The sequence below is a fragment of the Octopus sinensis genome, linkage group LG3 (genome assembly GCF_006345805.1).
Source record: "Octopus sinensis linkage group LG3, ASM634580v1, whole genome shotgun sequence".
Classification (NCBI taxonomy): Eukaryota; Metazoa; Mollusca; class Cephalopoda; order Octopoda; family Octopodidae; genus Octopus; species Octopus sinensis.
Window position 1 is genome coordinate 135,875,309 of NC_042999.1, and position 15,031 is coordinate 135,890,339.

The 15,031-nt window shown below is 32.6% G+C and overlaps 1 protein-coding gene across 6 annotated transcripts in view; it reads right to left on the minus strand.

Annotated features, from left to right (window-relative positions):
* The window catches only part of LOC115209732 (transmembrane protein 245), a 482,091-nt gene that overhangs the window by 12,137 nt on the left and 454,923 nt on the right, over nucleotides 1-15,031 (minus strand). For 4 of the 6 annotated variants that reach the window (XR_004998339.1, XM_036501362.1, XM_036501363.1 and 1 more), the window contains one exon: nucleotides 12,475-12,592. The exons of the other annotated variants lie outside the window; for them this stretch is intronic. Coding sequence is in view for 3 of the 4 variants with exons in the window: in XM_036501362.1 (XP_036357255.1) it covers nucleotides 12,475-12,592 (118 nt within the window). In the remaining variant the exon portion in view is untranslated. The remainder of the gene's footprint in view (nucleotides 1-12,474; nucleotides 12,593-15,031) is intronic. 6 annotated transcript variants of the gene reach the window in all.

A 15,031-nucleotide genomic window follows, 5' to 3' on the forward strand; every position in this document is an offset into this window, starting at 1 on the left:
AAACCCCAAACAATTGCTATGAAAGAATTGCCATTTTCAATATCAAACGTAAGTATGTGTATGCACATGTGTGTGCATATGTATTTATGTATGTAAGCTTGCATATATATATGTGCATAAGAGTATATATATGCATATAGATGTACATTCTGTATCTGTATGTGTGTGTATATATATATATATATATATATATTATATATATAATATGCATATGGATATATATATGTAAATATACACACACATACACAGATGAATATGCATAAGTTTGCATAGCAATATACTTTTCCTTTCAACAAAATGAATATTCCCTTTAATTAGTTATTTTTAACTATCCTGATAGTCTACAATCCAGATTGTATAACTATATATATATATATATATATATATATATATATATATATATAGAGAGAGAGAGAGAGAGAGAGAGAGTTTCATTTTCACTTTATTCTTCTTATGCTTTTAGTATTTCTTTTCTCCTCCACACACAATGTACAATGTCATTTGATCTTATAAACCATATTTCAAAATTTTCAAAGTCTTCTTATATATTATGGAAAAAAAATATGAGATACATTGGTAGGTAGGAAAATAGACAGGTAAGTAGAAAAGTAGGTAGGTAGTATATAGGTATGTATGTACATGTGTGGTGTGTGTGTGTGTATATGTGTGTGGGTGTCACACACACACACATACACACATTTTCCTTGCTATATATTATTTTTCCTCATTTTTTATTATGCCTTTTCTTTACTCTCTATACAATCTTTAACATCATTTGATCTTAGAGACTACATTTCAACATTTTTAAAGCTATTTATTTTGTAGTTATTTTCAGAAACAATTACCTATCTGTGTCTGTCTGTCTGTCTATCTACATATGGGTATAATTATGTATGTATGCATGCATGTATGTATAGACGGATAGGTAGGGAGGTAGTAATTGTTTTTGAAAATAAATAATATGTCTGCAATACACACATAAGCATATGTGTATTGTGTCTTTCTCTCTATATATCTATATAAACATACACACATATGTGTATACATCAAAAGCATTTCCCTGTAAAATATATAATTCAGTATCTATCATAAAAAGGATGACACTGAAATCTTTGTTCAGCATTCATCATATCTTATATATGTACATACATATATATACACACACACACACATATATATGTACACATACATATATACATATATATATATATATATATATACATACATATATATGTATATACACATACACACACATATATATGTATACATACATATCTACACACACATATACACACACAACTAATCAAAAAGTAAGTTGCTAACATTTTAACACTTAAATTACACAAAGTTTGCTGATGCAGTAAATTTCCTATGAAATCTATTATGAGGAGGACTGTCATTTTTTATTTTATTTTAGTAACTCTCATCTATACTCAGTATGCAGGTCTCAAAAATACATAAAAATAGCTTTTTGACTGATCATTTAAAATTAGACTTTTTGCATACTTTATTCCCAATCAATAATAATTATTTTTCAGAGGTTTATTTTGTTATTACCTAATTTCACTGCTGTACTGAGTGTAGCTCTGTGAGACTTTTGTATGTGCCATGTTTTGCTTTGATTTTATATTTTCTAACATGTGCATTTCCCCTAGTGGTCACAGATATTACAAGGGAGATAAACCTTTCTTCATAATATGTGGTGAGGTAAGAAATTTGAATTTGAAATTATGGAAAAAGATTAACAGAATTCATATATTCAATTGCTTTTGTTTACTTACAAAGTTCTTAAAACTTTTAGTCAGTAATAATCTTGTATAATGCTATTTCATTCTTTTTAGAAATCATCAATGATATAACCTGCAACTCACTAATCAAACATTTTATGAAGTGAGATATTTCATTAAAGATAGAAATAAGTACAGTCTGGAGGAAATTCATGCAAATCTTTTGTCTTTCTCTTCATAGAGCATTGGAAGTTTAGCAACTGATAAAAATGAAAGTTCATAGTGTCCACATACAGGATAATAATTGCTTCCAGGGGATTCTACCTTCAAATATATCTTATAGTAACCAATAATTACAATTCTAACTACAAACAAGTTCACAGGTCATTTACCAATATATTCTTTGACGTGTAGGCATTTGTTTCCAGCTGCTATTTCATAGTGGCAATCCTTCATTATGTAGCAGAACAATAATCTATTCGTAAACATAATGTCTTGACAACAGCTTAAATGGATTTGGTTGAAATCACAGCTCAAGTGTTTCAAACATATGAGGTTCCACTAGTGGTCACAGCTACTACATGGGAGATAATAATTTCTTCATAATATTTGGTTGAATCAGGTGCTGAAAGTATGCTGTGTTATGCATGTTCAGTATCTTGCAGTGCTATTTTCCTTTATGCTATGTCTTTGCTTAAATTCTGATGGGTATATATATATATATATATATATATATATATATATAAACGCTTTTTGGTCATTTCCTAGGCACCTATACTTATTATTAGGTGGCAAATTGATTGGCAAACTGGTAGACTCAGTAATGAATTGGGGAAAAAAGTTCTTTGCAGCATTTGCTTCATTACTTTGTTTTGAGTGCAAATTCTACCAAGATCAACTTTGCTTTTCATCCTTTCAGGGCAGACAAAATAAAGTACCAGTCAAGTACTGGAGTTAATGGTAACAACTACATGCTCTCCCCTCAAAAATTGCTGGCCTTATGTCTAAATTAGAAATCACTTTATTATCACTGGAGTGTTACTTATCATATGATGAGCAGCTTTGGAAGTATACATTTGCCATCATCACGGGTAATATCAAGAAATATAGTGTGTTTGTGTGTGTATGTGTGTATATATATACATATATATACACATACACAATAATTATAATTTAACTTTTATCAAATTTCTTGTTGCTTATACAAAAGGATGAAATGAATTCTAATTTTCGAGAGAGAAATATTTATTATCTTAAAATAAAATTAAATAAAATAAATTTCTCATTTTTGTAAATTCTCTAATGACTACTGTCATATACACTCCCCCCTCTGTCTCACTGATATTTTCATCTCACCATGTGTGTGTGTGTGTGTGTGTGTGTGTGTGTGTGTGTGTATGCTGTGTTCCTTTGCTCATTGTCTGTGACCACTCCTTGTATTAACACTCACCATGTACCTCTTACGTTAATTTTCTTTTTCTCTTTCCCTGCTCTTTCTATACAATATAAAGTGCGAAGAAATCAACTAACCAACCAAGATTTATATTGGCTAATTCTGCCAATATCAGCTTTGCCTTTCATCCTTTTAGAGTCACTAAAATAAGTACCAGCTGAGCACTAGGGTTGATGCAATCGACTTATCCCCTCCCCAAAATTGCTGGCCTTGTGCCAAAATTTGAAACCTTTATCATTTTCATTCTTTGTGTTAAATGTTGTACATTCTTTGCAACTCATTCTTGTGTCTTTTCCTCAACATCTTTTCTATGGCTACATTTATTCTTCTAAGATCTCTACTGAGTTGTTCAATTTGGTTCTCAAGTCTTCATTTTCAACATGGAACTTTGTCTGTCTAATGCTTTCTTTGGCTTTTAACCCCTAAAATTTCCACAGCGGAGATTGTTTAGGTCTTATATTTTCAAAACAGATTTTTGTTAATAGCTTATCCATCTTCTTCCCTACTTTATGTAGTTTTCCTTTCTCAATTCCTCTCAAGGCTGGTGGTTGTCTTACTTTCACGAGTTCAGGTCTCATTTAGGCATTGTAATAAGCTCCTTTCTTCCTCTGTAATGTTCCTTCCACAAATTTATCTTTATCTGGGCTGTTATTTCTTTCCTGCAGATTTATTGACCTCTCTACTATTCCTTGTTCTATATCTTTTTCTTTTGCTCTATGTAGTCATGTTTTCTTTCTTTCATTGTTGGGACAGCAATTGCCTTTTCATAGCATTGGTTTCAGAATTGTTAGCATGCTGGACAAAATGCTTAGTGGCATTCCTTCCAGCTTTATGATCTAAGTTCCAATGCTGCCAAGGTCGATTTTGCTGTTCATCCTTTCAGGGTAGAAAAAAATATGCACCAACTGATCATTGGGGTCGTGCAATTAACTAGCCCCTCCATGCAAATTTCAGGCCTTGTACCTATGATAGAAAGGATTGTTACAGTTGTCACTATTATTATTAAGGCTGCAAGCTGGCCAAATTGTTAGCATGCTGGGCAAAATGCTTTGTGACAATTGCATCTGTCTTTTCATTCTGAGTTCAAATTCTGCTAAGATTGACTTTACTTTTCATCCTTTCAAGTCTGATAAAAATGAAATAGCAGTTAAGTACCAGGGATAGAGTAATTGACTAACCACCTCTCATCAAAATTGCTGGCCTTATGCCATCATTAGTATTATTAAGATGGTGAGCTGGGAGAATCATTACAACATCAGACAGAATGCTTAATGATATTTCTTCCAGCTCTTTCCATTCTGAGTTCAAATTTTGCTCAGGTCAACTTTGCCTTTCATCTTTCAGGGTCGATGAAATAAGTACCAGTTGAGCACTGGGATCAATGTTATCAATAAGCTCTTTCATCAGACATTCTGTGACCTCTTTAGCAACTCTCTGTCTCACATATCTCCTATTGTACTTCAGCTTTATTTTTATTATTTTGGTTTCTTTGTCAAAGCTCTTACATTGCACATTCTGTGACCTCTTCAGTGACTCTCTATACCATGTGGACTAAGCAGAACAAGAGGAGACGTGAGGGATAGAGAGTCACTGAAGAGGTCACATGATATGTGACAAAAGAGCTTTAATAAAAAGAAACTAAAATAATAATAATAATAATAATAATAATAATAAGGCTGTAGTAAAGACCAAACATATAGTGCATGTATTTAATTGGCAAAATATGACCATCACCAAGTATTATGATATCTGTTTCAACACACGATTTCACACCAGGAATCTTGCAAAACAAATACATAAATGTAAAAATAATATTAGCTAATCATTAATATCATTTTTTGCTCATGAGTATTTTTAGTGAGTAATGATATTGACAGATATAGCAACGATGGTGACTGAAAGTCTGCTACATCATTATGACGATGGTAGTAGTTATATTAACGATGGTAATGGTGATAATGATGAATGATGCTGAAATGTGTTAAAGGGAAATATCAATGATGACAAGAATAATAATTACAGTTGCTGCATAGGTAGTGGTAGTTGTTGTTGTGATGGTAGTCAACTGGTAGTAATAAATTTATAACTATTTGAGGTGATATCTGTGGAGAATATACTGGTATTAATATTTATGCAAACTTTACTGTGCTGGGCAAAATGCTTAGTGGAATTTTGTCCATCTTCAAGTTTTGAGTTCACATTCCTCTGAGGTCAGCTTTGCCTTTCATCTTTTTGGGGTTGATGAAATAAGTACCAGTTGAGTACAGGAGTCACTGTAATTGACTAATCCTTTCCATCGAAATTGCTGGCCTTATGCCAAAATTTGAAATCAATATTTATGCAAACTCATACATCATCTTTGACAGGAGAGTTCATCATATATATATCTACAATAGATTTCTTTCAGTTTCTATTTACCAAATCCAGTGATTCAGTGTCATGGTGACATGTATGTATGATGTGTGTGTGTGTGCAAGTGTTTGTCTTCTTGTCTTGACATTTATGTGATTGTTGTAAATAAATGTCATGACTGGCTGTATGGAAATATTACCTTGCTTGGAAATAGGTAAGGATTGACAACAGGAAAGGCATCCAGATGTATATAAAATTTGCTTCAGCAAACTATGTCCAACCCATGGAAGCATGGAAATGTGTATGTGAAAATGATGATGAGGAATATGAGTATTAAATTTATAAGCTGTCCTCAAAGAAAGACATCTATGTCAGGCAGAAATAAATTACAAACGTCCATTTCTAGAACTGACTTGAAGAAATATTGTACATTATTTAGCACGAGGCCAAAAGGTTTGAAGGGAGTATAAAGTTAATAGAATCAATCCCCAGTATATCTCTGGTGTTATCCTATCAACAGTCTAGATGAAAACCAAAGTTGACTGTGGTGCAACTTGAACTCAGCATTTAAAGCACTGTAACAAAGTACTGTAAGGCATTTTGTCCAACTTTAATAATTCTGCCAATCCTCGACTAAAGGCGGTGCTCCAGCATGGCCGCAGTCAAATGACTGAAACAAGTAAAAGAGTAAAGAATAATATATATATATACGCTTATAGTATTTCATCTCATGAAACACATGCACGCACAACTGTTGCTGAAAAATATTCAAATATATCATAATACCATAAAGTACAATCTTCTATTATGGAATATGAATATAAACTCAGCAACTCAAAGCTAGTGTGCACCGCAAAACAAATGTCATGATTTACCATTAGAGCCTGTTATCCTCCATCTTAGTGTTATATCATTCTTATATATATATACATATACGCATACATATGATGGGCTGCTTTCAGTTACTGTCTACCACATCTACTCATAAGGTTTTGGTCAGCATGGGGCTATACAAATTTATTTCTTATTTAAATATTTTTGATTCAGTATCAAGCTGACTTATATAATGTAAATACCATTTATACACAGCTAGTACAATGTAGAAATGGTTTCTTATATGATTTGACAGTTATAGAGAATTGTACCATTATTATATACACCAATCATTGAGATGTTACATATAGTGTAATTGTTTTACACACACAAACACACGCACGAACATACACAGACACACACAAACATATATGGAAACTGGTTTTATCATATTATAAAAAATTGGCTGGTTGATTATATACTCAGTAACCAATTTATCATATATTGTAACGAAGTGGATTATTGTGTATATAAAAACTGATTTGGTTATGTAACTGTGTGTGTGTGTATGTATGTATATATGTATGTATGTATGTATGTATGTATGTATGTATGTATGTATGTATGTATATATATATATATATAATATATATATATATGTATATGTATATATATATATATATATATATATAAATAAAGTTAATCCAAACATGAAAACACAATGAGAAAACACAACAACGCGAGGACGTGGAACAAGTATAGTATTATTGGAAGACAACAAAAGAATGAAAGAGACCTCGATATTATGTAAATGGAGGAATTTATCTGTAAATGTAATATGTGACAATTATTCAGTAGCCATGATAAAACTCCGAGTTTTGGATGCCGAGGTGGAAATCCATGCCGTTATCTCTTCAGTTATCTGGCCATCGGATGGCTGGATAGCTGAAGAGATGGCAGCCTGGATTTCCACCTCGGCATCCAAAACTCGGAGTTTTATCATGGCTACTGAATAATTGTCACATATCACATATTACATTTACAGATATATATATATATATACATGAAGGTACATGGCTTAGTGGTTAGAATGTTGCACTCATGATTATGAGATCATGGTTTCTGTTCCTAGACCAAGCATTGCATTGTGTTCTTGAGCAAAACATTTCATTCCACATTGTTTTGCAATCATTTTGTCATCTGACATGTGACACTTTGTGCACCTGTACAGGTAATGTCGATTTACTGGAGGGAAGGAGCTTATGGGAACACAAACATTTGATCACTATAAACAAATCATCTGTGTGATTGTTTAGCAAGAGACTGCAGAACTCTCATACATTCCTTTGCCATTCCCTTGGACAACATCAGTGGTAGAGAGAGGGGAAGAGACTGGTATGTGTGGGTGACTGCTGGTCTTCTGTAAACAACCGTGTCCAGACTGGTGCCTTAGGAACTTTCTAGGTATAATCCCATGGTCGTTCATGAAGAAAGGGAGTCTTTACCCTTTTCTTATTGGTCAGACTATTGGATGTTGTTATACCCCACTGGTCACAATGTGTTTCCTTGCATTGCAATCGCTTTGAAATGATGTTACCACACCAGCTAGGTGGGCAGGCCAACATTCTCCATGAATGGAAAACTAGACTGTCATAGGGCGACCCATTTACAGCTGAATGGACTGCTGCGATGGGAAATAAATTGTTTTGCTCAAAAACACAGTGCATCGCTGGTCTGGGAATCAAAATCATAGTCTTGTGATTGTGAGTGCAACACTCTAACCACAAAGCCTTGTACCCTTACACACACACACACACCATCTCCCTCTATCCATTTGCCACTCACCTCTCACACTCCCATGAACTTAGCCACCCATACAACTTCTCTATTCACCTTCCAGCAACCTGAGGGTTCACACAGATACATTTTCATCACCATCTTCTTTCTCTTCCTGCAGGGGTAACCATCTATCTCCCCTACAGCAAAACACCTATTCCTGTCCTAAACCATACATACACTACTAGTATATTAAAGTTTATTAGTAAGTACTGTGTCATACTTTTGTGTTAGCAGTGTGATACAATCACTTTAAAGTTATCTTTACATATTTTCTATAGAATTTAGAGCCAGAACTGAAAGTTATAATGTTTCATAATTGATTAAGTCTATGTAAACAATGTGATTGAAGTTAGAAAAATGGTATATAATAATAATATAATAATAATAATAATAATAATAATAATAATAATAATAATAATAATAATAATAATAATAAAACATTGTGTACAGTGTTCAGGTGCACTACAACTCATCTAAAGTCTATGTATAATCAGGTGTAGTTTCGGCGGATTTCGGAAAGCATATTATGGTTTCAAAATGAAATATGGTGTCCCTACTAGCATTTAATATGTACATAGCAGTTGTCAGGAATGTATTTAATATGTAAATTAGTCTATCCAATAGTGTTACACCTCTGAACTTAGTGGATGTTTAAGCAATGTATTCATGGCTGGCTAATGGTTTGCTTGTGGTGCTGAAGGAGGAGCAGCAAGAACTGAAATATGCATATATGCTCGTTATCTATTTTTCTATCTTTGATTGCATTGTTTAATAGACACATTCATTTACGTGGCATTGTAACTTTCAGTGCTGGGTCTAAATTCTATAGAAAATCTGCAGAGATAACTTAAAAGTGATATAAATATGTATGTACATACGTACATACATATGTGTACACATATAAAAAAGTGATATTTCAATATGTACATACGTACATACATACTGATATCACTTTTTTATGTGTACACACACACACACACACACATGCATATATATACATATGTATATATGTGTGTGTATATACACATGTAGATGTATATGTATATACATGTGTATAAATATTCGTATATACATGTGTATAAATATTTGTATATACATGTGTATACATATGTATAGGCATGTGTATGTGTATATACATGTGTGTACACATATGTATACATATATGTATGTACATATGTATATGTATATGTACATTTATATGTATATGATGAGTTCTAGTGCACTACTATTAACACACACAGCTCATAATCAAAAGTAGAGAGTGGGTCCAATGACAAGGCAAAGGAACACAACTGGTGGACTGTAGTCTGAGAGGGAAGTATATTGATCTGCTTCCAATTACTGACATGACAAGTGTCTGAGACTGAACCAATTTCACTAGTGAAATGTGATCTGTGACTGAACTTCATTGGTCTGGTAGCTTAATGGACTGATATTGGTATCTATTTCTAACAGGTGGGGGGATTGAAGGAAAAGCATAGTACAGTGTTTTTCTGAGAAACACAAAAATATTCTAACAGCAGTACTGAACTCATAACCTATGCGCTGGAAGTTTAATACATTATTCGGTTCTATCATCGTTACAAACTGAAACAAATAGAATACTTTTATATAAGAGTAAACTTTAATAGCAGCACTATGCTTTGAACTCATGCTCTTGTAATGTAACAGCTGAAGCTCACATTGTTTTAGAAAGAACTATGCTGCTATAACACTGCATAAAGTCAATTCAAATAATATTTTCATGAAGGTGGCTGAAACAGTCTTCTCTTGTGTGTTTATCATCCACACATCCTGTCCTTTGGGTCTGTGATCATGTTACCACAACAGACCAAACTTGCAATCAATCTTAACTTGCATGGCTGATTTCTACAATAAATTCACTCATATTTCATTCCACTTTCTTTTGATCTATGTTTGTGTGAAATTTTATGTGGAATAATATTTAGAGAATTTCATTTGTTTTTAACGTAGACTAGCAATATTGTACTTTACAGCTAACAAAAGTTAAGTCTTCCTACCTCCTCATTTCTCATTCTCTCTCACACTATCTCCCCCAATATATATATGATAATGTACCATGATGTTTCAGGATTAATATTCTAATTGCCTTTCCTAAAATGTTCACCAGTGTGTAGATTGATGTGTCGCTGCATGAATGCAGAGCAATATACTTTATAGCCAATATTAGACTTACAAAAATAGAACAGACTTTGTAATAAAGACACAAAGAGAAGCTATGACAGTAAAAAGAAAAATAATTAGTAGGTATTTTTTTGTTTTTGTTTTGTTATATCTAAAGTATCTATGAGATAAATTACAATACAAGCTCCTGTTTCGATTAAAGGAATCAGTTGGGCTAACCTGGGTTTACTTGAGGAAACGGTAATTTCTATTTGATCAGACGCTGTAGATATATCATGTTTCATTCAAGAAAAGGTGTAATATTTCATTTTAAGCCAGATAGTTGTATTTATAGTTGTATTTTATAAGTCAGAAGAATCTTGCTCACTGATGCTAAAGAGAGATATACAGTCTTATACAACCCAAACCATTTAGAAGGAATACTGGTGGACAGTGGATAAACGATAATGATGATTATGTTGATGATAAGTTGCTGATGATGTTGAAAGCAATAATAAAATGACTCACAAGTTACAGTTGGATCAGGAATGCAATGGAATCAGGAAATTGCCAAAATAGTTGAAAAGGAAACTGATTACTTTCAAGTGTTTAGTTAAGAGTTTCTGTTCAAAACCATGCTGATTTTGACTTACCGTTTTATTCTTGTAAGTTTGATAACATAAAAGAGTAAGATGCTGACTGGCATCAATTTAATTAAACTGAACCCTTACCTACAAAATCGACCCAATGCCCGATCTAAAGAAATCTATATTTGGAAACCACCGTTGAATATTGAGAATATTAAAAATACACAACTGAATCGTTATAGCTGAAAGCAAAGAAATGGAAGATTTTATGATGGAAATGCCTAAAATATAGAAATAAATTACTTGAGAAACATGGTCAGAAGTGAAAGATATTAAGAGATTCCTTCAACAGAATGAATAAGTACTGCAAGTTTGAGAATAATGGCAGTTGGAATGAGCTAAAAAGAAGGTTAAAAGGTTCATCATAACCCAAGGCAAGTGAATTTAACAAATGAACAATTAGTGGACAGGAATAATTGGAGGAGAGTTACTGTGATGACTTGATTAATCTATGCTATTAGCAAAAATAGACAAAAAAAAAAGGGGGTGGGAGAGACAGAGGAAAACAAACAAACAAACAAGCAAACCAATTTTGTAATTTACTTCATATTCCATTTGACAATGTGTGAAGATTACAGCCAAATCTTTGGAGTTATGGAGGGTATTTTCTACAGATAACTAATTGTAATTCCTTACACAACAGTACCTTTCCTCACCTACTGGATCACATACATTCTTTTCCAGAGTTGTGTACTGAAGAGAAGGAGGAATCTAAAGAGAATTACACAAACTAATATACAAACACACACACACATATATGCCTATTCATTTGAAGCTGATGATTCACCTGCATGTGTTCATAAACTAACACATATATTTGAGATACCCAGAATAATGATTGATCGAATCATCAGCTTTGCATGAATAAATGAATTCTACTATATGTACTGAATTTTTTTCACTCTCATTTAGAGACCTAAAGGCAAAAATGCACACATGTATACACACACACACACACACACACACACACACATATATATATGTATATATATATATATATATTATATATATATATATATATATATGCATAAATGTTTTTGTTTGTATTTGCATTCAAAAATACACACTGATGTCACAAGTGTGAAGAGTTTGTTATAATTGCATTTTAATAAACAAGGTTATATGTTGACAGCTAAAGGTTTTGTACAACTGATGTTACAATCAACAATATTCAACAATGAGTCTAAGTTCATTTTAGACCTACCAATGAATATAATTGATTGCGAAGTCAACCATACAAAACATTTAAGTAAGTGAAGGCATATAATCATGTATATCAATACACAATATTATATAAGGAATAAATGTAGATAAAATGGGCAGTGGGCTTGCATGCATTTTAGATTTCTACATAGGGAACACAAAACTGACCAACCTAGAAGGAGACAACAGGAAAGAAATTAACTACAAATGAAAATACATTAATATTATAGCAAGGCAGAAATAGAACTACTGATTTTCTAAGGGGTAGAGATGTAGCAAAATAGCCTCACAGTGAGGCAGAAGGAGGGGATCTTACCGACGTAGTTGCAGTTCAGGAGGCCAAGGCACTAAAATGCCCGTTACAGGACTAATAGGCGAATTTCCTATAGAGGAAGAAGCAATTCTGGACAAACCACAGCTATCAGAGAGAGTGCCTGGCAAAGGAAATAATAATGTAAGGAAATAATTAACAGTAGTATTACACTTGAAATCAAGCCCATGAACCATTCAGATATGACACTAAATGTTGTTAATAGTTTCTGCTACCTAAATGGTCTAATTAGCAGTGGAGATGATTGTAGTAAAAGTATAGTTTCTAACATAAGAAAAGAAAGAGCAGGTTCAGTGATCTGTTTGCTTCTGTTAGCATCAGTCTCTGTCTATATGAAAATCAAATTGTATTAAGTATCTTATGTGTCATGTTAGATAAACATTTGTTGTGAATGACCTGTGGAGGTGGGAAAAACATCAAATGTTGTCTGTTGGATATTTAACATGAACTTGTAAGAAATGGGGAGCACAAATGAGCTAAGAGAATAATGTGGCATTAAAGATATCAATTCGTATATATTGCAGGAAAGATGACTGCATTGATATCAACATGTGATATGAACAGATGTGAATGATGGGTGGTCAGGCAGGATATTGCATACTGATAGCCAAGCCTTATAGATAGGATGACATAGGATTTTGAAAAGGTGATATCCTGTATTATAGATCAATTCTACATTTGACAGCAAGGTAACAATAGACCTTAAAGTAATTATGCCATTGTCACAGCCATCACAATTGGCCGATGAGGAATATACTATCAATTAAACTGATGACATTTTTTTAGATGATATGAAATGACTGTAGATATAAAATAGCAAGTACACCTCAATAAATGACACAAAGTGTACAACAATAGATAAAACAGTTATATATAACAATGTCGTAGATAGAAATCTTTGTGTAAAGTATAATGATAAAATTATTAGTCACAAGAGAAATCCCATTTGTGCAAATGTAATTCCATTATGGTTTATGAAGGACATATTTGATCAAAGTAAATGAAGCTACAAGAAAGTTTGTACATCATGGGAATTAAACAGGAATAAGGCACAAATCCATGAATACACATGAAAAAAAACAAGAAACAATGAAATACCTAGAAAATAAAATTTCAATATTAAATATAAAACAAACACAATTCTTAAATGTAAACAAATAAACTCGAAAGAACAACAAAAAGAATATGGTTAGCAAGCCTGACTTTCAACAGTTTACATCAACAGTTAAAAAGATGCACAGTAAAGCAAAAGGAATAACAGGAAGGCTAGCAAAATGTATGAAAACTTCCTGAAATCCTCACTTATTATGTAAACTACCACATAAAAATCTAAATCTAATAAGAGTGAAAAAGAGTAAAAAATAAAAATAAAAATTAAAAAAAACCCCAAAAACAAAAATATACTCTAAAAACACAAACCAAACTTGTTTGTTGTTGAAATCAAAATATATTAGAGAAAAAGTCAAGAAATTGTATTAGTTGCTGCGGGGTGAAGGAATTGGAAATGCAAGATTATTGCTGAAGGAATTGGAAATGATAGATTATTTAGTGTCTAAAGAAACATCTTGAATGTTTATGGGAAGGATGTCAAACAGTCAGATTATAAGAGGAAAAAAAAAATTGTCAGCACAACATTCTTTTTGTTTGATTCAAAGAAAAATAAATATTTTTATAAAATATTTCTGAATACAATATCTGGTAGCATATTCAAGTATATTATTTATATCTTGAACATAACATTCAGATCAAATATCATGGAATATGCAAGTTATGGAAGTAGTTCCATAACTTGAAAGTAGTTGAGATAGTCATGGGAAAGTTAGTGAAAGATAGGAATAATTTGAATAAGATGCAATTTGAATTTGTTGTCATTTCAACTTCAATAGGCCCAGTCATTCCAGCCATGACCATCCCATTCTTTTAAGTATAGTGTACTGGGGACTACAATATTTGATGCTTTCTTCCCTTTTTTTAAAAAAGAGTTTAGATAAAATGTGATATGATGATTATTTTTTTTTGACTGGTATTTCAAGCAGGATTTGTCAATCCAGGTAATATGGATTCATCTTAGGGGGTGAAAACAGTTATAGCTTATTTCTAATGCCACTCAGCTGGAAAAAATGAATAGTACCTGTATTTCAAAGGGCCAGCCTTGTCAAATTCTATGGCACTCTGAATCTCCCTCAGAACTACATTAAGGGTACACATGTTTGTGGAGTGCTCAACATCTTGCATGTTAATTTCACAAGCAGATTGTCCCATTGGTCATATCTACTGAAACCTTTGTTGTCATAATCGATGGAGTGCCAGTCCAATGAAAAAAAACCCCAACAAAACAAAAGAAACAAAACGAAGACATTCATAGTAGGAGGGGAACAAATAACTTTGTTTGCATTTGTTGAATTGGAGAAGTTTTTTGACCTCACATTTAGTAGTCTGATGGATTCTGAGTCATCTAAAGGTAAATAAACTGCTTTCATAAGCAGTTACATCATACAAGGCTGAAATAAGCATTGGAAATCAAGTCTATAAGGAATTTAAT